Here is a 25,090-nt window from a genome sequence, read left to right as displayed (position 1 = left end):
CCTGGAGAAGGGAAAGACTACCTACTCTAGTATTCTTGCCTGGGGAATTCCATAGACAGAGGAGCTTGGTGGGCTACAGTCCACAGGGTCGCAAAGAGTTGGACATGACTGGGCGCCTATCACTTTCACACTTTCACTTGCTCCACCAGATTCAAATCATGAAGGGAATCCTGCTGCTGTGTCTGATGTCTACATCCTGCAGATTAGTAAGGCTGGTAGAGCAAAGTACAGTTAAGTAATATAATAAGTTTTTATCAAATCTGTGGCATAGCAGTACATTATAACTAAATGTGTTTAAAGTAAATCTTCACATATTGGTTGATTCCAGTTTATCTTAAAGGAAGCAGAAGCAATGATTTATGCTTCTGTTATTAGCTACTATGAAATACATTGTCTTCACTTGACCCAAATATATTAAACGTGTTTGCAGACAAAACAAAATACACTAAAAAATATCTATACATTTTTGGATATGATATAAATTCCAATTTAAGGAACAATAACAGAAAAAAAAATTTCTGAGTTTTAAACTCTCAGACACCACCCGGGCCCAATGAATGACACTGTAAGTACTCTTATAATTCATAAAGAGATGAATGGATCCATTATGGAGTTTGTACAGGGAGAGGGAGAGGAAGTAAGAGTTCAGTGTAGGGAAAGGGATATGGTCTAGATATGGTTATAGATACTTTGGATGAAAAAATAATTTCCAAGGACTTCCCTGGTGGTCCAACGGCTAAGACTCTGACCTCCCAATGCAGGCGTAGCAGGTTTGATTCCTGGTCAGGGAACTAGGTCCCACATGTTGCAACTAAAAGTTTACAAGCTGAAACTAAGACCCAGTGCAGCCAAATAAGTAAATAAATATTTTTTAAAACTCCCAAACTGGGACAAGTTGGTATATTGAATATACATCATTTATCTTTTATGTTTTTGAGAACTTCTACTTCTGTCAAAGAAAGACACTGTAAGAATATCACAAGGAAAGATACCTTCAAAAATACTATTTCAATACTATTCAAAGTTCTAAAGAACTGAAAAATAAAGAGAACTTGTCCTGGGGTTCAGAAATTTAGCATTCCCAGCTGTGGTCAGTTCTTGGTTTGATTCTTGAGTCTAGTTTTACAAGCCAAAGTGATTTTTCTCCTTATTTAAATAGGGTCCAGTTTATTTTAGCTCAAGATTCTGCCTTTTAAAATCTCCTCCAGAACTTCTCGGAAAACCCGAAGGCCTTATTTATGGAATAGATGCACAGCAGGGCTAAATAAATGTGGAACTGCTTGACAGGCAGGACTTCTCTTTTATTTTATCAGAGATGCTGTTAATCTTCAGATGATTATTTTTGCAATATAAAATACATAGCCTGGATTACAAAAACTAATTCCCCACCTGACACACTCATAAACAGTTTTATAAGAGATAATTTTAGATCATTCCTAGTATTTTTCCATTTCATCATCAGAGATACTTAAACTTTTCAAAAATTCTATAGAGCCTCTCAAGATCCTCATGTAAGCAAACACTCTCCCATGATAGAACCCAACAGATGTAGTGGGTTTAGCATACTATGGAAAAGATGAGAGCAGTGGCATTTTTTATCTTCCCTTGGTTGAACTGGTGGTGTGTTATGAAAAGCTGATGATGTAAGATGTGACACGTAAGAGAAAGCCAAAAACAATGGCCGCAACAAGTAAGACAAAAGGCATAAGGTGCATTATCAGTCGCAGTATTTGACACACTCTAATTGAGCGCTATAATCACACTGTTGTTAGCCCTTAGGGCTCATCGAGTGGGCTTTCTGCAAGAGAAGTTACGGCATCTGACATTTTTGTCTTAACAGCAATACTTCTCACTTATGGCAAGTTTTTGTTCCATAAAGCATTTTCATATTTTTTATTATTTCACTCGCTTCTTACCATATCCCAGTGAGAAGGGTAGAATAGAAATCATTGCCTACATTTTATAGATCAGTAAAAAGGGTCACAGACTACAGTCATACACTCTTTAAGTTGTTCTGAGGTCAGAATTACTGACGTGATGTACTTTTCTTTCTACCAGACTTTGAGTCAAAACACACTCACTGCTCCCCATACCCTACATGTAATATTTGAAAGACAAAGAAAATTTCTTTTTTTTTTTTTTGAAAGACAAAGAAAATTTCTAAGGAAAATTTTCTCCTCGTGAAAGCTGCTATTATATTTTTAGTATCTCTTCTTTGAGATAGGTTAAAATACCCAGGTGCTATTTAACAAACATAAATAGTGATTTCTTTAAAAATAGAAATATTTCTCTTTAAGCAAATAATATATAAAAATTTGGTTTTCTGGGAAGAAGAATTAGGGGATTATGTTCCTTTACAAAAAGACTCTGAATAGGATTGCCTTAAATAGCAAAATTTCCCAGTATATTTAAGCTATGTTGATTTATGAAAATCTGATTCATATAGAACTTTACAGGAATACATCTGTTATATAAATCCATGCTCACCTGTAATTTACTCTAGAGGGAACAATTGAGTGATAATAATAATAACATACTCATACAATTCTTCATTATATATTTTAAAGTGCTTTCTCCTAATTTATTGCATTTGTCTTTGGCAACCTCATAAGGGAGGTGGGCAGGGTATTATTATCCTTTCTTTACAGATGAAAAATTGAGAGGTTAAGTGACTTGCCCAAGGTCAGACAGACTATTCATTCATTTACTGCTATTTGAGTGATGTAGTTGTAACAGGGAAGTTAAGGAAGTAAGGTTCTTCCTCTTAATCTTTTTTTTTTGTAACCAGCTGTGAAGGCTATTAAAATAGAGGTGGATGATCTCACAAATATAACGCCGGATGAAAGAATCCAGACACAAAAGTTACATATTGTAGGATTCTATTACTATAAAATTCAAATGCAGGCAAAATTAATCTACGTCGGCAGAAGGCAGAAGAGGGGGATGGTGAGGGAAGCTCGGCAGGTTTTCTAGGATATGAGACATTCTATTTCTTGATCTGGTTTGTGGTTACACAGTTATGTACACTGTGAAGATTCATTGAGATGTATATTTATCTACTTTAAAAAATACATATTATACAAGTTTTCTTTAAAAGAAGAATTTTACATTGTTAAGAACTGTGCAATGCACTTTATAAGATCACTATATTATCCACATCCTTCGAACATTTGTGATTTCAACTGAATTTCTTAGCCACATTTTCAAAAATGAGAGTATGAACTAAATCTGAATAGTTAAAAGAGAAAAAAAAGTTGAGAAAAAATATCCAAGGATCACCTTTATCTGAAAAGTAGCTATATGAAATGGGAAATTGGAGCAAATTATGACAATGATATAATTCATTTAGGACTAGATGAGACATTTATACTTAATGACATTAAGCTAGGAAGAGTAGGGAATTGGGATTAAGTTGTTCTTCCCAAAGTGTATCACAGAGCACATATATGAATTTAGAGAAGAGAAGATTATAATTTTAAAAACAGCCACTTTTATTTTAGAACTTTATATATTACGGTGCTGCTTTGGACATTGGGGTAGAAAACCATTTATCACTGGCAATGATAAAAATCTGAGTTGACTCTGCATACCTGGACTCCTGAGAATCCCAAGTAACCTTTGATATAAGAGTGTATGGGAGTGAAATGTTTTGAGCATTATCCATGATAAAAATTACAGGTGCATTCAAATGCTTAAAGATTTCCAAAGATCCTTCACCTTCTGTGATCCTATAATCCCGAGAGTTAATGCTGCACTTGTAGGCAAAGTTACTGCAGATGACAGATGTTTTGTTTAATTTTCACATACGCTGTTGCTTTTCTTTCATTTTACTTGTTTTTAAAAAAGAATCCATAATGGCACCCTCTGCCTGATCATCCATATCAAATATATCTATCTCGATACCATAGGTCAGGAACAGAGAATTTCCAGAAAGTGAGTCAGGTGTGGTCCCAGGATGCGCTTCCACTTCATCAGTGACGTTCTGAAGACAACTCCATGACAGCTAGGACTACAGCTTGCTGAGTGTCTTCCCAGGAGGGCTGCTAAAGGCATCCTGTGCAGGGGGAAGCCTTTGACCTTTAGCCTATGCACACATTTGTTTTAATTACTGGCCAACTAGTGTTTTTCTGCGCATTCACTACGACTCAGCTTTTTTTTTTTTTAATAGATTTTATATCCTGAACATCTGCAGGCTGCATGCCACACATCGCGTGGAATGGACGTGATCAAGTTGATTGTCATCACTGTATCCAGGGCGAGTGTGACACATTACCGTCCTCTGGAATTTGTGTTATTAGACCATAACCCTGTGTTCCCCAATATTGCGTATGCCACAAAGTAGGTCAGAGAGGCGACTCCAGAGAGAGACAGGCAGGAAGAGACAGGAAGAGGCAGGTTGAAGGAATTCTACTCTTTGGGGCTCAGCAAGCTGCCCCAAATTCTTTATCTCTGGCAAAGGATAAACAAACCTGAGGAGCTGGGACCCACGTGTCTACGGGCAAGTTCAAGATGAATCATTTCATGATCTTTTTAAATGTCAGAAATCAGGAAGGCACAATTGTTTCTGGGTGGAAGCACAAATGATATTCACACCATAACTGCTGATGTTTTAACCATTAACTTTACTGTTTTATTATCAATTTGGAGGGAGGGTGTCAAAAAGGCACAACTGCTCTCTCTCTTCAACAAAAGAAAACCCCCTTGAATCTCCGTGGAAGGTTTGCCCTACTAATTCATGGGAAGTCACACCTGGTTCTTTTGACATCTCATTTCTGTTTAATAGGCATATCCCTGAATTTCATCTCTCTTATAGAAGTCTTCCTCAGTGTTCTTTGTCACTGACTTCACCTGGAATCTCCCTCTTTCTTTCCGCCTGTATCGGTTCTGCAGATGTGATTTCACGCTGTCCTTCCCATGTGATGGACAGAGCCAATCACTTTTTTTGCTTGTTTATTTTAAAGGAGTCCAGGGCCTCCTTAGGGACTCAGTGGGGAAAGATTCCACCTGCAATGCCGGAGACACAGGAGCTGCAAGTTCAATTCCTGGGTCAGGAAGGTCTCCTGGAGGAGGAAATGGCAACCCACTCCAGCATTCCTGCCTGAGAAATCCCATGGACAGAGGAGCCTGGTGGGTTACAGTCCATGGCGTTGCAAAGAGTTGGACGTAACTAAGCGCGCGCATGCGCGCGCGCGCACACACACACACACACACACACACACACACACACACACACACGCACATTTACCATTTTTAAAAAATTGAACTATAGTTATCTTAAAATGTGTGTTAGCTTCAGGTGTACTGCAAAGTGATTCAGTTATCACTATCAGTTTTTTAGCTTTTACTAATTCTTACCCTTTTTTTGTTATAGGTTATACAATAGATACATTTGTTACACACAGTATTGACCACAGCTTTGAGTAACTTGTCTTTCCATTCTTTTCAACATAGGAAAAGATAAATTCAGATACTTGCCATCAAGCCTTGTTCTCCTGGTTTCCCTGGTTCACCCTTAAAAAAGAATAATGATAATTTTACTAATGCCATAAACAGTACAAACCAATTTCAATCTTTTTTTTTTTTCTTTTTCACAATATCCACTGGGGAAATACATACTTCTCAGGCTAAAGAGAGGAATGCAAACATAATGAAATTTAAAGAGTACTGATGTTGTTTCTTCAAATGGATTTTATAAACATTTTAAGATTTAATATGATGACTGTATGTTACTTACTGCAGAAATTTAAGAACTATGCCAAGAAGGTCTTCTAAATAAAACTAGTAGGAGTGATTATATTGTAAAGCAGCTATGGCTTTCTCTATCTTTTGGGGTTTCATTCTGAGAAAAAGTGAGATCTTAAAAGACAAGTTTTAAGATGAAACCTCTACCTCTGATGGTCCAGTGAAAGCAGTCCTAACAACCAGAAAATTATGCTGAAAGTCAACTTCATTCATAAGACAAATTTACTGCAGCTTTTGGAGAGGGGGTTGTCTCAGAAAAGGTTTAAGGTATCCTATATTCTTAAAAAAAAAAAGAGTCACTTAACACATACATAAATATGTGAATATAAAAATTAAATATGCCAAACATTAATGACTATGGCATATTTTTTTCTTTTTTGGATACCTTTATTTTCAATTTTTTCTATTTTGTGGATGAATATTTTATTATTACCTTTATACTGTGAAAACACTAATGAAAATAAGTTATAAATAGTTTAATTCAGCAATAAACCTGAACTTCTGGTCCAAAAGTCATAAGTGGACAAACTTTTGACCTTTTCCATGTATTTCTTTAAATCACTGACTCGCCTCTACAGAACTAAATCATTTATCTGATGTCTTGTGTTACTCTATTATTGACACTTCACCAATCTAAGTAAGTACTTAGTAAATTAGTACTTAGATCAAAGTGTTGAGATGGCTAAGTCATTTCTATTCATAAGCTTCACATACAAAGGACAAAGGGTACTCAAATCATAAATGCTGTTGTTTTAACCATTAATTTCACTGTTTTATTAGCAATTACCTGCAAGGGATTAAACGTTAGGATGATTTACCTCTTTAACTTTCTGTAAATTGCACAGGACTTTATTGTCTCTGTGCTGGTCCTTTGGGATGTTACCAATCTCCCACCCAATTTTTCAGGCCAGTCTTCCATTTAAACCAAAGGTCTTAAGGTCCTCTGTGGCAGTCAGGGTGCACATGATCAGGCATCTCTACCTGCAGGCTTCTGGAGGCTTACCTGAACCCCAGGGCAGTCGCTGTTTCCAGGCCTCTCCTGCGATTTGCACGGGTGCCCAGTGGGTTGAGTGTGGAGCAGAATCCTGTTGGCAGTGCCCTCTCTGATCGATGACTTTCCTATCATCCCAGTTCCCTCAACCCACTCCACTCACCTGACCTCCTCCACCCCTTGTTTCCAACTCCATCCCAATTCTCAGCACTTCAAAGGAAACAAAACCAGTGAGAACAACTGATCCAAAAGAGCAACTCACGGGCACGCCTGGCATTCCGCGGGGGCCATCCTTCCCTGTGTCCCCAGGTGGCCCTCTTGGGCCCGGTGGGCCTGGAGGGCCTGGCGGCCCAGCCTGACCTTGGTCACCCTGCCGCAGAGAAGGGGACAGACCAACAATAACTGTGAGAGATAAAGACCCAGGTCTTCTTTTCAACACTTTAAATTTGTATTATCTAATCCACGTTTATACTATAAAAAGAACCCGAACAACCAGAAACGTAAAGCCTGTAGGCAATTTGCCTGGCAGCAGGAAGCAAATAAATATTCATGCTGGGTGAGCTGAGTAGACACTGTTGAAATCAAAGCTCAGGCACCAGCACTCTCAGCTCTTGGAAGTAGTGTGCACGTTATCATTATATCAGAGCTGGCAGAAAACTTCTGCATAACTTTATCCATGACAATGCTGCATCGGTTATATTCACCTTGCTTAATAAAATGGCTGCATTTATAACTGGACAAATATCTACTTTTTCATAACTTATAAAATTAGACACACAAGGCTCTAGTCATGCTGAGAAGTAATTTATAAACCACCAAAGCTAGAGAGCTTAGAAATTGGGTCTATCACTGGATATAATTTTTAAGCTGTTTTCCTTTTTCTTCATTTAAGAAAAAATTAGATAGGCTTTCTATACCCTCTGCTTTGGGTATTTTCATATACATTTCAAACAAATGCAGCTCATGAAACATAATTTCGCTTTAGTATATTTTAAAATAAATACCCACCACCCACACCCCACCCATGAAAGATAAATAGTTAAGCAACAGTATACAGAGTAAAAATTGAATGTAAAGGAGAAATCCAACCTGAGCAAGAATAAGCACTACCTTAATCAAGCGGCGTTTAATGAGCTGCTGATCAGCAGAGAGAAACCCATGATTGATTTTAGGAAACACCATCTGATCAGTCAGGTGAGGTCAAAGGTTGGAGTTCAGAGGTGAGAGAGTTGAAGAATAGGCATCAGAAGACCCCAAGAAAGAAATAAAGATACACGCATTAGACTTATAATAACCATCCAGAAAAACAGAACTGGTACTTGTGTCTGACATCAGACCCTCTGGCTCTTCTTGAAAGTACCATAACCCTGAAATGGGGTGGTGAAACCAGATTTTTAGTTAGAAACGAATCCTTTTTTGCTTCCTGCGGGTGTTGGGTCTTTTTAAACATTGTATATAGAAAAGCAGGTAACCTCGAGTCACCTGTACTCCGAGCAGAAAGTCCAGAGACAAAGTGCCAGTTCAATTTCTGTCAGATTCATCAACCAGCATAATGTGGCATGAACGCGGCTGTCACGCTATTGATGCCCGAAGTCCAGAGTATTCAGGATTATCTGATGTACTGAAAGCTTTCACAGAGCATGGTGACGCATGACAATCAGACTACTAAGGCATGGCACAGCCTATGAGAGCTTGCCTGCCTTTCTTCGACTTCAATATCTTCCCCTCTTTGGGGCTCCAGAGTCTCCTTTTTAATATACATCTGATCTCACTGATGGAGGTGAGATCTTGGGTGCCCGATGGCCTGCTGTGCGGGATGAAAGGGAGTGACTGGACTCGGCAAGCCAGTTGAGCTGTTCTTGCTCACTCTTATGCTGATTGCGGGCTCTGACTGAGCAGGCATGGGTGTCAACCACAAACCTTGACGGTGAGGATCTGATTACTGTGCAGAGCAGCAACTGTGGGGAAGCCTGGCAGACCCTATGGACAGGGCACAGCACCAAAACAACACGACACAAAACGTCACACAGACATTCCACCGGTGGACACACAAAACAAGCATGTACCTAAAGCCACCCCATCCCGGCTCTAAGTCTTGCCTTGTTTGACACACCCTAAACAAAATCAGACAGATGAGGTCCCCAAGCCAAGCATTCCTTCAAGGGAATGGTCAACCAGAGAACTCAGGTCCACTGGGATTCCACATATATACTCAAGATTTGTAGACTCTTACATATAAAATGTTAGTACAGAATGGAGGTAACTACAGACTCTGTTACGAACACAACACTGTAATTTCCTTCTACTGGAATTCTGTTTACAACTCAGGATATACATGTATTCAATCTTTTTCTGGACAACAGTGGACAGAATTTTGCAGTCAGATCAGACGTATTCCTCCAAATAACTGCAGTATGCCTCACAAAATATAGTCTTACCACCCACATATGAAAATTTCTCTCTCCGATCTTAAGATGACTCTCACTCAGGTCTTTCCTGTCTCAGGAATTCCTGCAGAGGTGGTGGATGGAAATCTGTCTCTTATAACATGCGGATTTCGTGTCAGGGGGATTTATGGTCACACTCTGCAGTAATCGCTTCTGTCACGTAACTTTTCCAACAGAGCTTGACAGTTCACACACCCCCCTTGAAGCAGAAAAGTGGTTTCGAATTCCGTAGCAGAGGAGAATGAGGGAGGGATGCTGTGAAGGGCCTGAACTTCACTAGCTTGTACTCATTTGTCTTCACAGGCTTTATCAATTGGGTAGGTCTGAGAGAGAAATTTTGCCTGTGTTCTCTTTCCTTTTCAATGCCATGGCTTGTATTCCCATTTTTTTTCCCATGCAGAATCCGTTTACCATACAAAAAGTAAACAACAACCACGACAATATTTGGCCTTGAGCGTCTGCAAGATGCCTTCCTCCGTTTACTCCTCACTCTCCCCACTTCCCACCCAAATCTATTTTAGGGATACTTTTGGAACAAGCCAGAAATTTTCTAGTTTTTAAATTTTATTAGTTTGGGTATATTTTCTCCCCTATTTCCCCTTATTAGGAATCTTTTTTTCTTAAGAGAGCCAATAAAATTATGTTTGTAGTCTGAGACAGCTCTTCAGCCCTAATGCCTCTCGTTCTCATCCTTTAAGAGCTGGGACTCCTGAGGAGGCAAAGTCGAGGACATCACATCGCTTTTGCCAAACCCTTTCCGATAAGGATATTAGGTGGCTGGGTAGTTTCAGGGTGAGCCATAGCCTCTTTTTGTCCTTCTCAAGTAAAAGTTCTTTAAACATAGACTCCACAAATTCAGCAATGCTACAAGTTGGAAAACAGATGTGTACAATTTGCTTTTGTTTTACTATGGAATATGAGTTTAAAATGTTATTAGATGGTTACGTGCCAGCATCTTTCCATCTGTGACTCATTAGCCCTATATTACACAGTCAGAATTTTATATATAAACCTCATATTTATGTAACAAAGAACAAAAACAGATACAAATAAGAAGTCTATGAGGGATCGGAATCTTGATTAGTGGCGATAAATCATAGTGTCACTTGAAACGGGATTATCTAACAAAAATAATTTAAAATTAAAAAACCTTTTTAACAGCACACATGGTAGATCTTACAAATGTTTTGAAATTTGCATGTATAAATAAGTCACTTTTTTTACTCATATCTGAGCATGACCAGCTTGCTGTTTGATTATATTTTCTAAATGCTTACCAAAAAAGCATTAAGTTTTAGAACTTAGTTTGGTTTCCAGTTACCAGTAAGATCTAAAGAGAGAAGTGGATAGGTGATTCCCATCTCAGACAGATTCTTTTTCTCAAGCAGAAAATCTCTGTTTGAGGAAGCTGAGTTTATATTCCTCAATCATCTTAGCTGTGGACATGCTGCCAATTAGGTGCTTAGAACAACATTTAAAAGATTTTATTAGCAAGCTAGCCAAAAGGACTTCAGGAGCTTACATGCAGTGAAGTAGAAAGGAGACAGGTGGACAATTCTCATGAATTCTAACAAAAAACTCACGGCCTGGGCTACAATACCCTAGGACTGTGTGCTTTTCAAACTGAGATAATGCTTAACCAAGAGCACGATGAGAGTGTCCTGTGGAGAGCTTAAAGACAATAGTAAACGTGGTGCCTCTTCCTTAAGAGTCAACTTTAATGAATGGTAATTTTTTTGTGGGGGGGTGTTGTGGAGCTTGCAGGATCTTAGTTCCCTGACCAGGGATTGAACCCGTGCCTCCTGCAGAACTGTGGAGTCCCAACCATTGGACTGCCAGGGAATTCCCAGTGGTAAGTAATTTGAAACATTTTTAAATAAGGCAAATGTTGACATAATATGGGGTAGAATGTAAACCTGGCACAAAACTTTAAAAAATGTTACCACTGGACAGTGGTAAAGAGCCTGACCTCACAGGGGAGACCCCCAGGTCACACATGCACCCTGGGCTGACCCTACTTCCTGCAGGAGGTCCTTGGAGGGCGAGTATGAAAGTACTGGTGCCGAGTGCGCACCCAGGCTTTGTGTGACTGTAACTGCTAGGCCGCCCTAGCTGTTCACACAGAGAGGGCCCTTTAACATTACACACACCGTTCTTCCACAGTATCATTACTTATAGTCCTTTCTAAATAAATGGAATGGACATATTTCACTTGGTTTTACATCTCAGAAAATTTGCCTGGTACACAGATGGTTTGAGTGGGTGTGGAAAAAAAAAAATGTGTCTCCAGAAAAACATGGAGAAAGAGCCCAGGAATCAGCTGAAATACTGAAATAATTTGTACTCATTTTCACCCCCAAAGATTTTGAGTGCTTAAGAAATTGGATATACAAGAGTATAAGACTACTTTTTATAACCCATTTTCCTGGGCATAAAGACTTCGACAACTTCAGGAATCTTCCCCACATTCTGTGAAGAAGGTAACCAACCAGGACTAGAGTTCAGATTCCATTACAGGAGGAACTCTCTCCCCCTTCATTGCCTTCTAGAAGGAAAGATGCTGGCCTGCCCCAGAGGGATGGAGGGCAAATACATAATTCTTAAGAAATGCTGCTAACTACTTGTAAGCCATTAAATACATGATGCTATTGTCATTTTTATTGTGTACTCAGTAATGATGAGTGTTACGTGATTACATTAGACTGAGAAAATTTTGTGTTTTGTCAAAAGTATGCAATAAGGCAATGATAGAGCCAGAAACTTCATCTAGGAATTCTGATTCAGACTTTGTCATCATGAAATTTACATGTTTATCATTTCTCTCTACTGGTTTTATAGTTTAAATATCAGAAAGCTGAAAAATTGACTAACATACAGCAATATTTAAGAAGCATTTACTGAGTGCCTTCTGTGTAGTCTTCACTGTGCTAGGCCCTGGGGATTGCATGGTGAGTAAGACCCCAAGCTCACTAGGTTTAATGTGTAGTGGGGAAATAGGGAAAAATAAGTGGGCAGTAAAGATAGGAAGTGATAACCATTATGATGGAGAAACGGAGAGACTGCAAAGGAAATAAAATGTGCACCTAACACTCAGTTGGCAGAGTCATGGAAGACTCCCCAGTCTGGTGAATAAGGGGTCAGGGGTTGGCAGAGCCATAATAAAATGAAACATAGGATGATCATTTAGGAAAATGTTGCAGGCTTCCCTGGTGGCCCAGATGGTAAAGAATCCACCTGCAATGCAGGAAACCTGGATTTGATCTCTGGGTTGGGAAGATCCTCTAGAGAAGAGAACGGCAACCCACTCCAGAATTCTTCCCTGGAGAATCGTACGGACAGAGGAGCCTGGCAGGCTACAGTCCACAGGGTTTCAAAGAGTCGGACACGACTGAGTGACTAAGAATGTACAGTAGTCCAGTGGAGGGACTATGTTCTAGAACTAGAGGAGGACAAATTCATAGTTTCATGTGATTTAAGGAGGTAAGATTCACAAGCCTTGTAGCTTCGCTGAGTACATGCAGAAGATAGAGGAGTCCTATGTCGCTACCTTGAGCAACAGGAGGATGGTAGAGGGGATACTAGAAGGAAGCCGGTAGTTGGTTTTGAATGATGAATTTACTTAGATGGCTGAATTTGCGGTGTTTATGGACAGCCAAGTGGCAGCAGTTGGATATGCATATAAAATAGTCAGGAGAGAGGCAGGAATCTCAAATCACGGGGCTATGTGAAGTCGCTTAGACAGGTGATAAAGAGACCAGACCTAGGGAGGAAACCTTGGAAAGACTTCAGTTTAAGGGATGAACAGAGGAAGAGGCAACTACAAATAGAATTAATAAAAAATGGTTGTAGAAACAGGAAGAATAGGAACGCTTCTAACAAAAATTCTAAACAGGCAGATGACTCAAAATGGCATATACATATACTTGACTCCACTGTTTACTGCATTAAATAAATGACCCATAGTAACAGCAGGCTAACAATGACCATTATCACTAACAATAAATGCTCACTAGTAAGCACAGGGCAGTGTCTGTGAGGTTGTAGATGTCTGGAGGAAAATATTAACAACTATGTTAATTATAAAGGTGGTCAAGGGGGCCTCATAGCAAATTTTTAGGAACAAACGATAAATGTTATGCTGAAAAATGAGAAACCCTGAGTATCTCCATAATGTAAATAGTATCATAATTGTTTACCTAAAACATATCATGCATTGCAGCATAACCATAATAGTGGGTATGTGTGCAGCATAAATAAAGACAAATATTCCTAGAAGTTGATAAAACGATTTCTAGCTAAGAGAGACCAGATGGGGAAATATTATAATAGAATGCAAAAATATTTAGGTAAAATAATTACTTTAGTTTAACAGCAGGAACTCTTAGAAGGCTAAATAACAGAAAATTAAAAGAAAGAAATTTGCTGGTAAATCATTCTATATTGTAGTAGATGGTATAATCTGTCTGAATAGAAAAATCAGCTGTATGAAGCTAAATAGCTAAAGAATTCTTTGAACAACCAAATAAAATGAGCATCAGAGCCTGTGAAAATCAGTATTTACAGCTGGCTGAAAAAGACTGTCTTATGATAATTATGGAAAGAACCAGCTTTCCATAGTTAAATAAAATATTTGGCTCAGAATATTAATATTTGTTTTTTATAGGTACTCTAAGTTCTATGCTATTGTGTTCTACCATAAATGTTAACCTTAGTTACTCTAGGAATTATCTTTTCATATATAAATAATAAATGTGAGTTTACAAATTAGTTAGAAGAGAAGAATGCAATCTCTACATTGACAAAGTCGTGTCATTAAATACTATAGCTACTGAAATGCCAAGTAGGCGAAGACAAACTGCAAAGGATCTTATAACTACGCAGAAAGATGGTGGATAAATTTCAACACGGGAGGGTGTAAAGGATAAGAAAAATTACCTGAACTATACATACTGAGACAGGATTTCCTTGGTACATATGATCCTGAGAAGAGGTTTCAGGAGGTGTTGTGTTTCCTAAGGACATATAACTAAGAAATATCAACAAAAGACGAGACCCCCATGAAAACAGGTAGGATTCCTGAGGAATCACTGCCTGAGCCTGAGGAAATTAGAGTTGCATAGATGTGGGATACAGGGAAAAAAACAAAACAGCCTCACAAGATGGGAAATAGTGCAAAATTAAAATTATGTCAATTTTTAAATAAATATTTTGCTGTCCTTGGATCATAGCATCACCACCTCAATGAACATGAATTTGAGCAAACTCCAGGAGATACTGAAGGACAGGAGAGTCTGGCATGCAAAGAGTCGGGCACGCCTTGGATCATAGCATCACCACCTCAATGAACATGAATTTGAGCAAACTCCAGGAGATATTGAAGGACAGGAGAGTCTGGCATGCAAAGAGTCGGGCATGCCTTGGATCATAGCTTCACCACCTCAATGAACATGAATTTGAGCAAACTCCAGCAGATACTGAAGGACAGGAGAGTCTGGCATACAAAGAGTCGGACACGCCTTAGTGACTGAACAACAATAAAGTCATTGGCTCCATCCTGTACTGGGGTTTCTTAATAATAATGAGACAATAAATAATGATAATGATGGTAATGATAGTGGTCAACACTCATATGATACTATGTGCCAGGCATTAGTTCTAAGAGCTTTATCAACTCGGGATCTTAGTTCCCCAATCTAACTTGTACTCCCTGCAATAGAAGCAAAGAGTCTTAACCAATGGACCACCAGGGAATTTCAATGATAGCTTTTTAATCCTCAGAACAACCATCTGAATGATGAAGAATTGGAGGTACAGAGAGGCTATGTGTGTTGCCCAACTAGCAATAAGTAGCAGAGCCAAGACACACTGGCCATCTGCCCCAGAATCTACACTCTAAGCCACCATATTTTCCTTAAATTCTTCACAGTCTCTGAATTTCATTCCCATCTATTCATCCATTTATTCAAGAAGAATTTATACTACTATAAGAATTTATGCTTACTATAAAAAGGCAATATTTGGATATTGAGATTAGAAAGCCTTGTCCCAGGCTTCATGGAGCTTAGAGTAAAATGAAGAAAGGTAGACATTAAACAGGCAATTATAAACGTGGTTGGGATCTCTTTCCACATACATATTTATGCTCTTTTTCTCTTATATTCCTCCATTTCTTTTAATCTCTCAATAAAGCTTTTGGTTGGCCATCTGCTACCACATCAGGAGGGGTATGAGGAGACAGTGGAAAACAAAACCTGTTTGCCAACATTGCTAGAAACCAAAAATATCCAGGAAGATACTCCTCAAATTGGAAGAGAGGAAGAAGTGTGGTCCCCAAGAGTAGGAGGGGCCCAAGTTTGGCTTCCCCACAGCACTTCCAGCAAGGCAGTAATACTGCAAAGAAGAAATGGCTATGTGACATGCCTAGATGCACAGGCCTACGGAAGCCCTGCAAAAGATTTCTGTGTCTGAAGTGTGGCACAGAAGCAGCAGAGTCCCCCGTGATGCCCTGGTGATGCAGCAGTGACACACGGTCTCCAAAGGCCATGCAGTTTAGCTGGGTCATTCTGCCTTCTCAGCAGCAGACTGTGGACCGAGGTGGAAGCCCAGGTGCCTCTCAGTTCCCATGCCTAGGCTTTTTGCCGCTATAAGACCCTAGAACTGTGAATTGGTCCAAAAGGAGAAACAAAAGTGTAGAAATCCCAAGAAGACTGATCTTGATTGTTTTGTTGGCACAGACAAACGGGGGTTTAGATTCAAAAGTCAAGTTGTTATAGAAAATTGAATCATATTTCTTACTCACTGAGAGTTTGGATTGAGAAACACCTCCGAGGTGAATATGATGACGGTTGGCAAAACAAAAGCCACAAGAATCCACAGAAAGGGGACCGAAACTGAGGTGAGATGGTCAGGGAGGACTTCCGAGGGAAGCGATGTTTAAGGTAAGACCCGGAGAACCAAGTACCCCGTGGTGGCTCTCCAAGGGCTCTGACCCTTTCCTTCCAGCCAGTATCATCAAGATGAATATTAGAGCCAAAAAGAAAGCACATTTTTCTTTTCCAAAAAAATGCTGAATCTGCACTTGGATTACAAAGATTAGGTAATGTTCTAGGTATTTCCTTGAGACCTAGACCTTGCTCTCCACTTGGGGAAGGTTAGGATAAGGGCAATAGCAATGACCACGGTGTGTGGGATTGCTGTGGGAAGTCAGATTGATGAGCTGAAAGAGATTAACTGAAACATCCATTCCTTCATCTAACAAACAATATGCAAAATATAGTGACAGAAGCTGTAGGGGTTTAAATCTAGTGGGGAGGAAAGGTTATCACAAAATTATCAATTCAAATAGAAAATATACTGAATTATTGCTGATTGCTCTGACCACCTGATGCAAAGAGCCGACTCACTGGAAAAGACCCTGATGCTGGGAAAGATTGAGGGCAGGAGGAGAAGGGGGTAACAAAAGATGAGATGAGATGCAATCACTAACAAAATGGACATGAATTTGAGCTCTGGGAGATAGTGAAGGACAGGGAAGCCTGGCATGCTGCAGTCCATGGGGCTGCAAAGAGTCAGACTTGACATGACTGAGTGATTGAACAACAACAAAAATACTGATTAGAGGAGCAAGCAGTATGCTTTCTAAGCACATTCCGACTTGGGGATGGAGTGGTGCTTCTGTAAAGTTGGGATTTGAGATGGGCAAAGAAGAATGAAAAGGAAAAGGTATTCGAGGAGGGGTGGAGTGTGGACTTGGGGCCTCTGGAAGAAGGCATTCCAGTCTGAAGTATAGTGAGCAAAAAGGTATACTTGGAAATTGCTGGTAAGTTGAGTTTAGATGGGGTGAAGCATACAGTTTTTAGGAAAAAACCTTAAAAAGCTGATACAGTATAGAAGCGGGAGGTCTTCAAAGAAGCATTAAAGGGGGACCTGATGGGAAACCATGAAGGTGTTTATCCAATGAAGATGCCATGCCATACATGCATTTGAGGAGGACATGCTAAGTCACTTCAGTCATGTCTGACTCTGTGACCCCATGGACTGTAAGCCTTCCAGACTTTGTCAATGGGATTCTCCAGGCAAGAATACTGGAGTGGGTTGCCATTTCCTTCTCCAGGGGATCTTCCTGACCCGGGGATCGAACCCATATCTCTTATGTCTCCTGCATTGGCAGGTGAGTTCTTTACCACTAGCGCCACCTAGGAAGCCAACCCTGGCCAAATTACAAAAAAAAAAGATTAAGAATTAAGATGTAGTTCATGATCCTTTCTCTACAATCCCAAAATCCAAGGTCCCTGAAAAGAAAAACATTTCTTAAGTTTAACTAAAGATTTTTATAACTTTGCAGCAAACTCATTTGGTGACAAACCTTATTTGAGCAGATGTGAGGCTGTTTATGGTCACTAATAATCCGTCTTAGCATGAACATGCATGTGCTGCACTGCAGAAACTGATGGCTCGATTACATGGTGCCTCAGGCCTCGCTAGCGGTGTCAGACAACATGTGGTGGATGGAAAATAATAACTGTCTAGTGCCTAAAAACTCTAAATTCTGAAACACGTGTGACTCTGAGCGTTTCAAGAAGGGACTGTGAGCTTGTTCCCAAGTTGATGACAAAGATGCTTTGAACAGAATTAAAGATTGCAGGAAGTGTAGTAAGTTGTGAAGTTAAGGCAATGCATTTAGTTTTGAAGAGTACAACTTGTTAATATAAGCTAGATCGGCAGATGTCCTGTTTAAGTACATGGTAATCTGAATTACATATTATAATTAATACAAGTTTACAGTAATTAGAAATAAATTTCCCTTTATGACTGCAATTTTATATATTAATCTGGACTAGCCTGATCATTTGTTACCTAGTGTCTTTTAATGAATTGCTTTAATGAATAAATAACCACATGGTCAGCATACATGTTTTGCAAGTAAATGCAAACACGGACCTGAAAAAAATTTTGATATTTTAGGAAATTTAAAAAAAATCCAGAGATTTTGTTTAGAGCGTTAATAAGATTACAAAGCAGTACATAATAATTTGCTTAACAACCTCCCGCCTTTAAGAAAGGAAATCACGCTAAAGCAAGCTTTAATTCAACCCATCTGATTTGCATGAAATTTGCATTTGAAATACAAATTATGGATTATTTAATAAAAGACTAATAATATTTTAATTATCCAGGAATCTTCCCTCAAAGATAATACAGTATCACAATAACGTACAATACAATAATATGTTGCATGATGGACAGGGAGGCCTGGCGTGCTGCGGTTCATGGGGTCGCAAGGAGTCAGACACGACTGAGCAACTGAACTGACTGATACTTCTACAGGGCTTCTCTTGTGGCTCGGATGGTAAAGCATCTGGCTACAATGCAGGAGACCCAGGTTCAATCCCTGGGTCGGGAAGATTCTCTGGAGAAGGAAATGGCAACCCACTCCAGTACTCTTGCCTGGAAAGTCCCATGGACGGAGGAGCCTGGTAGGCTACAGTCCATGGGGTCGCAAAGAGTTGGACACAACTGAGTGACTTCACTTCCTATACTTCTATAAAACCAAGTGTGCTTTTCACTTGAGGTTGCCAGGTCAAGAGCTTACCTCATATTGAATATACCCTATCCACTTTCTGGAAGGAAATAGTCTATATTTGGGAGAGGAGGCACAGTAGGATTAGGAAAGAGCAGTGCCAGGCAAATAGGGGGTTCATTTGCTGATGGTACACTGAAAGGAAAATCAGCATTTGTCCTGTAAGAAAAACTCAACTTTTTTGCATTTTTCATTCTGGGAGAAAAGCAGAAAGAAGTGTCCTATTATTCCCTAGAGACTCTATTTAGTGTCTGGCTTAGTGGGTATTTGCTAAACTTCCTTTGTATGATATTATATTGGCTTGACTCTAAAATTCCTTGGGCATGCTTCCTGGATGGCAGCGTCTTTTTTTCTTTCTGCAGACGGGGCAGATGGCTGGAAGCCCACCTATAAAAGAGCTGGCGAGCGTCCCATGGGGCTCAGTTATAATGAGTGGACAGTCATCCTCGTATTTCCCAATCCAGCTCTGAAGTTCACCCTCCTGCATAGGTAAATTTGAGCCCACAACCAACACCTGATAGCCTCCTGGGATAATGGAACTCTTCAAAACTGACCTTAGCAACAAAAGATCATGGAGTACTTTGAAGAGTTCACCAGGGAGGACTGTTACTTGGAGCAACACCACCCTAGGTACATTCCTCTACTATTTAACTAGTCCTGTTCTCTAATATCCCCCTTTAGTCCACATCCTAAATTTTAGTGTGTTCCCAGTCTGTTCAACTACTCAAAACTAAAATAGTCTGTGTCTTGAAACATCCTTTAAATTTGCAAGTTTCCATATGGACCTCAAGTACTGGATGCAACTTAGGACATTTGAATGCCCTACACAGAACATTAATCAAGGAATTGAGAAAGGAATATGTCAAGGCTGTATATTGTCACCTTGGTTATTTAACTCATATCCAGTGACTACAATGGGAGAAGCAATATTTACATTTGATGCTATTTGTTGCACATGGGGTAAATGCAAATGGCTATAGGTACCAGGCAGATAACACAAATAAGCGAGCAGGTTTAAGGCAAGAGGAAGTGGGGAGACTTGGCTGAATAGGAGTCGAGCTGGGACTAAAAGGAAATGAGAAGGACTCGATTGATTTTGCCTCCGGGGAAGGTCTACACAGTGCTGCTGTATCTTTACATGCTTCAGGAGAAGTGAGAAATCTCAGGTGTTGTTTGCGTGCTTTTTTTGTGTGTGTGTGTAATGAATGCTTCATATTTTAAACATTTGCTACCAATTCAAAGGCCATGCCAAAGAATATTCATACTACCGTACAACTGTGCTCATCTCACACACTAGCAAGGTAATGCTCAAAATCCTTCAAACTAGGTTTCAACAGTATGTGAACCAAGAACTTCCAGACGTACAAGCTGGATTTAGAAAAAGCATAGGAACCAGAGATCAAATTGCTAACATCCATTGAATCATAGAAAAAGCAAAGAAATTCCAGAAAAACGCCTACTTCTGCTTCACTGACTATGCAAAAGCCTTTGACTGTGTGGATCACAATAAACTGTGGAAAATTCTTAAGGACATGGGAATACTAGACCACTTTACCTGCCTCCTGAGAAATCTGTGTGCAGGTCAAGAAGCAACAGTTAGAGTTGAGCATGGGACAGCAGACTGGTTCAAAATTGAGAAAGGAATATGTCAAGGTGGTATATTGTCACCTTGATTATTTTAACATATCCAGAGTACATCATGGGAAATGCTGGGCTGGATGAATCACAAGCTGGAATCAAGGTTGCTAGGAGAAATATCAACAATGTCAGATATGCAGATGATACCAGTCTAATGGCAGAAAGCAAAGAGGAACTAAAGAGCCTCTTGATGATAGCGAAAGAGGAGAGTGAAAAAGCTGGCCTAAAACTCAACATTCAAAAAATGAAGATCATGGCATTTGGTCCCATCACTTAATGGCAAATAGATGGAGAAACAATGGAAACAGTGATAGACATCATTTTCTTGGGCTCCAAAATTACTGCAGATGGTGATTGCAGCCCCAAAATTAGTAGATGATTGCTCCTTGGAAAAAATGCTATGACAAAACTAGACAGCATATTGAAAAGCAGAGATACCACTTGGCTGACAAAGGTCTGTACAGTCAAAGCTATGGTTTTTCCAGTAGTCATGTATGGATGTGAGAGTTGGACCATAGAGAAGGCTGAGTGCTGAAGAATTAATGCTTTTGAACTGAGGTGTTGGAGAAGACTCTTGAGAGTCCCTTGGACTGGAAAGATAACAAACCAGTCAATTCTTAAGGAAATCAACCCTGAATGTTCCTTGGAAGGACTAATGCTGAAGCTGAAGCTCCAATACTTTGGCCACCTGATGCTAAGAGTCAACTCAGTGAAAAAGATTGAGGGCAGGAGGAGAAGAGGGCAACAGAGGATGAGATGGTTGTATGCCATCACTGACTCAATGGAGATGAATTGGAGTGAACTCTGGGAGATAGTGGAGGGCAGAGGAGCTTGGCATGCTGCAGCCCATGGGGTCACAAAGAGTCAGACACACTTAGTGATTGGAAAACAACAACAATAATCAATTCAAACACTAATCAATTAAAACACATTATAGTCCAGACAAAAATACATTTGAAGGGTGATTTGTACCACCATTGGAGAAGGAATGGCAACCCACTCGTGTTCTTGCCTGGAGAATCCCAGGGATGGGGGAGCCTGGTGAGCTGCCGTCTGTGGGATCGCACAGAGTTGGACAGGACTGAAGTTCATGACTTAGCAGCAGCAGAACCAGCTAAAGGTCTTTGATCTATGCTTCTGAATGTTGGCTTAGAAACATGGCAAGAGTGTGAGGGCTTTGCTTCAGAAAGGAAGTGATTTGGTTACTCTCTTGCAGGAACTTTATAACCTTTGTTGTATGAAGAAAGGGCTACAGGTGCTCACTGTATCAACTACATGCTGCAATCCAGATCACTGGTTCTTAAATTGTAAAATCTTCAGAATATGACTGTTATCCAGGACTTGGAGAATGAAGAAAACAAGGTATAATTCCTTTCTGGAAACCAAGTGCTGCACGCTATCGTGACGGATCCAGCTGGAAGGAGCTTTATGATTTAAGCCCCTCAGGAAAGAGGCCACTGTAATCTCTGTGATAGCTATGGTTTCTTTGGGAATCTCAGAATGGAATTCCCTGACTTCTGTGAAATTAAGTCTAAACTTTATAATGATATGACTGTAGAAATCATAATATGAACTTTCTAGTTTTGATTTCCTGGCTATGTTGGTGATGACGTTATTCCATGAAGTGCTATACATTTTAAATACTAAGTTGTAACATACTATGATGCTTATTATATCTACTTTAAAAAGTCATATTTATATGCAGCTGTAACTGACTTGAAATAAGTACACTGATAATATTCGAAGTCTTTTTTTAACCTCAAATTTCCTTTTATACCTTCAAGTTTCAAATGTTTAGATGATAATAAGCCAGTCAAAAATGTTACAAATAAAGATTAACTTGTCTTTGAAAGGTACTGAAAATGAGAGCTCAAAATAAGCTGTAGCTGCAATTTCTAATGGGGTCAATTTTCTTTTTATTTAGAAGTACTTAATCTGCCATGTATCAAAGGAATTTGCCATATGTAACAGGAGCAAGTTTTTTTTTTCTCCCTATGGGAGGGATTGGGGGCAGGAGAAGAAGGGAACGACAGAGGATGAGATGGTTGGATGGCATCACTGACTCAGTGGACATGAGTCTGAGTGAACTCCAGGAGTTGGTGATGGACAGGGAGGCCTGGCGTGCTGTGATTCATGGGGTCGCAAGGAGTTGGACACGACTGAGCAACTGAACTGAACTGAACTGAATGATTACAGGAATTAATTCAAAGTGTAATACTGTCTTTTAATTTAGTAAACATTAAATGAAATGTTTGCCTTATTTGTGGGCTTCCCTGGTGGCTTAGATGGTAAAGAACCTGACTGCAATGTAGGAGACCCAGGTTTGGTCTCTGGGTCAGGAAGATCCGCTGGAGAAAGAAATGGCAACCCACTCCAGTATTCTTGCCTGGAGAATTCCCTGGACAGAGGAGCTTGGTGGGCTATACAGTCCACGGTTCGCAAAGGGTCAGACACAACTGAGCCACTAACACTTTCACTCCTTGCCTTATTTACTGGTAAATTACAATAAAAAAGAATGAATGGTGAATAACTGTATTCTGTGTATGAAATGAGGGAATTATACATAAGTAAAATGAAGGACAAATATTTCTCTGTTGTCTTTAAAGATAAGAGTTAATAGCTCAGTTTCCAAAATAAAAACATATTTAATAGGGCTTATTTTTAACTCAATGCATTTCCAATTCCAGTGCCCATAAAGAACAAAGTTTACATTTCAAAAACCAAATGGTATCTGGTATACTCAGATAAGTAACCAGTGTTACCACCTCATCAGCTGCAACTTTTATGATTACCATATGTGGCTAAAAAATTACAGATATATGCCTATCATATCATTATTGAAACTGAATTACTTATTTATACATAAGGCACTGTCAGCTTTTCTCCTTGAGTGATGTGGAATATTAACAATTACAGTCACAAAGTAAAAAAGAATAATTTACCATTTTCCAGCTCTGGGATGAAGCTTCATAACATTACCAACAGTCGAGATGAAGCTTCATAAACATTTACCCATTTGTACAATTGTCCATGCTTCTTGACTTGTAAAATGTTTGGGAAAAGTATTAAATATTGGGAAAAATGGTGTGAAACAGGCATTGCTAGAGTCAACTTCTGTACAAGGGATCATCAACCAATCTGTGAATTATTAGGCTCTTCATTTCCCTTCTGGGCTTCCCTGATGGCTCAGATAGTGAAGAATCTGCCTGCAATGCAGAAGACCTGGGTTCCATCTCTGGGTTGGGAAGATCTTTAGCAGGAGGGAATGGCTATCCACTCCAGTATTCTTGCCTGGAAAATTCCATGGACAGAGGATCCTGGTGGGTTATAGTCTATGGAGTCACAAAGAGTCGGACACAACTGAATGACTAATACTTTTTTCACTTCCCTTCCACTCTCCCAATCTTCGTTGGATTTCCTTTGTAATGACTGTCTTACTAGATGGAAGGGAGGAAAAAAAAAAGGAAGTGAAAGTCAAACTAAGGATTAATAGAGAAGAGTGGCAGTGAATGTCAGGAGCACTAAGGCCCCACAGGATCTGGGGGAAAATAATAAGGGTAAAAAGAGCATTTGCCATTAGAACTGGAACCAGAAGAAGAATACAAGAACAGGCTTTTTTTCTGGGCTTTTGGTCAACCAAGAGTAAATTGCTAATAATTAAATCAACAGCATCACTTTCCTATTTAGTTTCGAATTCTCTGTCAAACAGAAAAAATGCAGATATTTGGATTAATAATAATAAATACCGATAGTATAAAATGCTATGAGAAGTGAAGAAACTATAAATAAAAACTTTGGGAATCTAAATGACAAAATTACTTTTAAAATACTGAGCATTTGCAAAAAAAAAAAAAAAAATTACCAAACCATTCAGATTATTTTTCAGGGAAGTATAGAAAGTAAGAGAAGTAACAAGAGAAAACAAGGAAGATGGTAAATCCTGCAAAATATAGACAGACTGGTAGAATTTCATTGACTTAAAACTAGAATAGATTATTATAAGGATTGTTGGTAAAAATCTGGAAAAGAAGTTCAGTTTAAAAATATGACCTTTTTTGCCTTTTTGGGAAAAGGTTATTAGATGGATGTACATGTATAACTGGATTACAGAAGGAGTTATGTTATATTATTCTCATATATTAATTGAGAAATATGAACTGAGAGCAAGTCAACAAGGGGATTTATAACTGGTTGAACACTTTACCTTGGTAGCAAAGCTTAACATCCCACAGTTCTTGTTTTCAGTCTTAACTCCATTCAATAGTTATATCATGGATTAGGTTAGTCTTCTTAAAATTTAGATCTAGGAATAATTTCTCTCTCTGTGTATCTGTTTCTATAGGCTTCCCTGGTGGCTCAGACAGTAAAGAATCTGCCTGCAATACAGGAGACGCAAAAGATGCAGGTTCTATATCTGGGTCGGGAAGATCCCTGGAAAAGAGAATGGCTCCAGTATTCTTGCCTGGAGAATTCCATGGACAGAGGAGCCTGTTGGGCTACAGTCTGTGGGGTCACAAAGAGCTGCACACAACTGAGAGACTAACACTCTCATTTTTGGGGTCTTCCCTGGTGGCTCAGATGGTAAAGAATCTGCCTGCAATGCAGGAGACCTAGGTTCAGTCCCTAGGCTGGGAACATCCCCTGGAGAAGGGAATATCTCAAATCTCCAGAAAATGGAACCACAGAGATATG

General features: G+C 39.4%; 1 protein-coding gene across 2 annotated transcripts in view; it reads right to left on the bottom strand.

Moving 5' to 3' along the window:
• The window catches only part of COL25A1 (collagen type XXV alpha 1 chain), a 491,061-nt gene that overhangs the window by 113,764 nt on the left and 352,207 nt on the right, over positions 1-25,090 (bottom strand). Inside the window, exons 8-10 of one of the 2 annotated variants that reach the window (XM_068975168.1) lie at positions 8,654-8,713; positions 6,996-7,103; positions 5,476-5,511 (exon numbers count right to left, since the gene is read on the bottom strand). In XM_068975168.1, the coding sequence (XP_068831269.1) occupies positions 5,476-5,511; positions 6,996-7,103; positions 8,654-8,713 (204 nt within the window). Of the gene's footprint in view, positions 1-5,475; positions 5,512-6,995; positions 7,104-7,843; positions 7,916-8,653; positions 8,714-25,090 lie in introns of both variants that reach the window. The other variant, XM_068975169.1, reaches the window with a different exon arrangement.

The sequence above is a fragment of the Capricornis sumatraensis genome, chromosome 7 (genome assembly GCF_032405125.1).
Source record: "Capricornis sumatraensis isolate serow.1 chromosome 7, serow.2, whole genome shotgun sequence".
NCBI lineage: Eukaryota > Metazoa > Chordata > Mammalia > Artiodactyla > Bovidae > Capricornis > Capricornis sumatraensis.
Note: the sequence above shows the minus strand (reverse complement) of the source record. Positions and strands in the feature narration are given on the sequence as shown.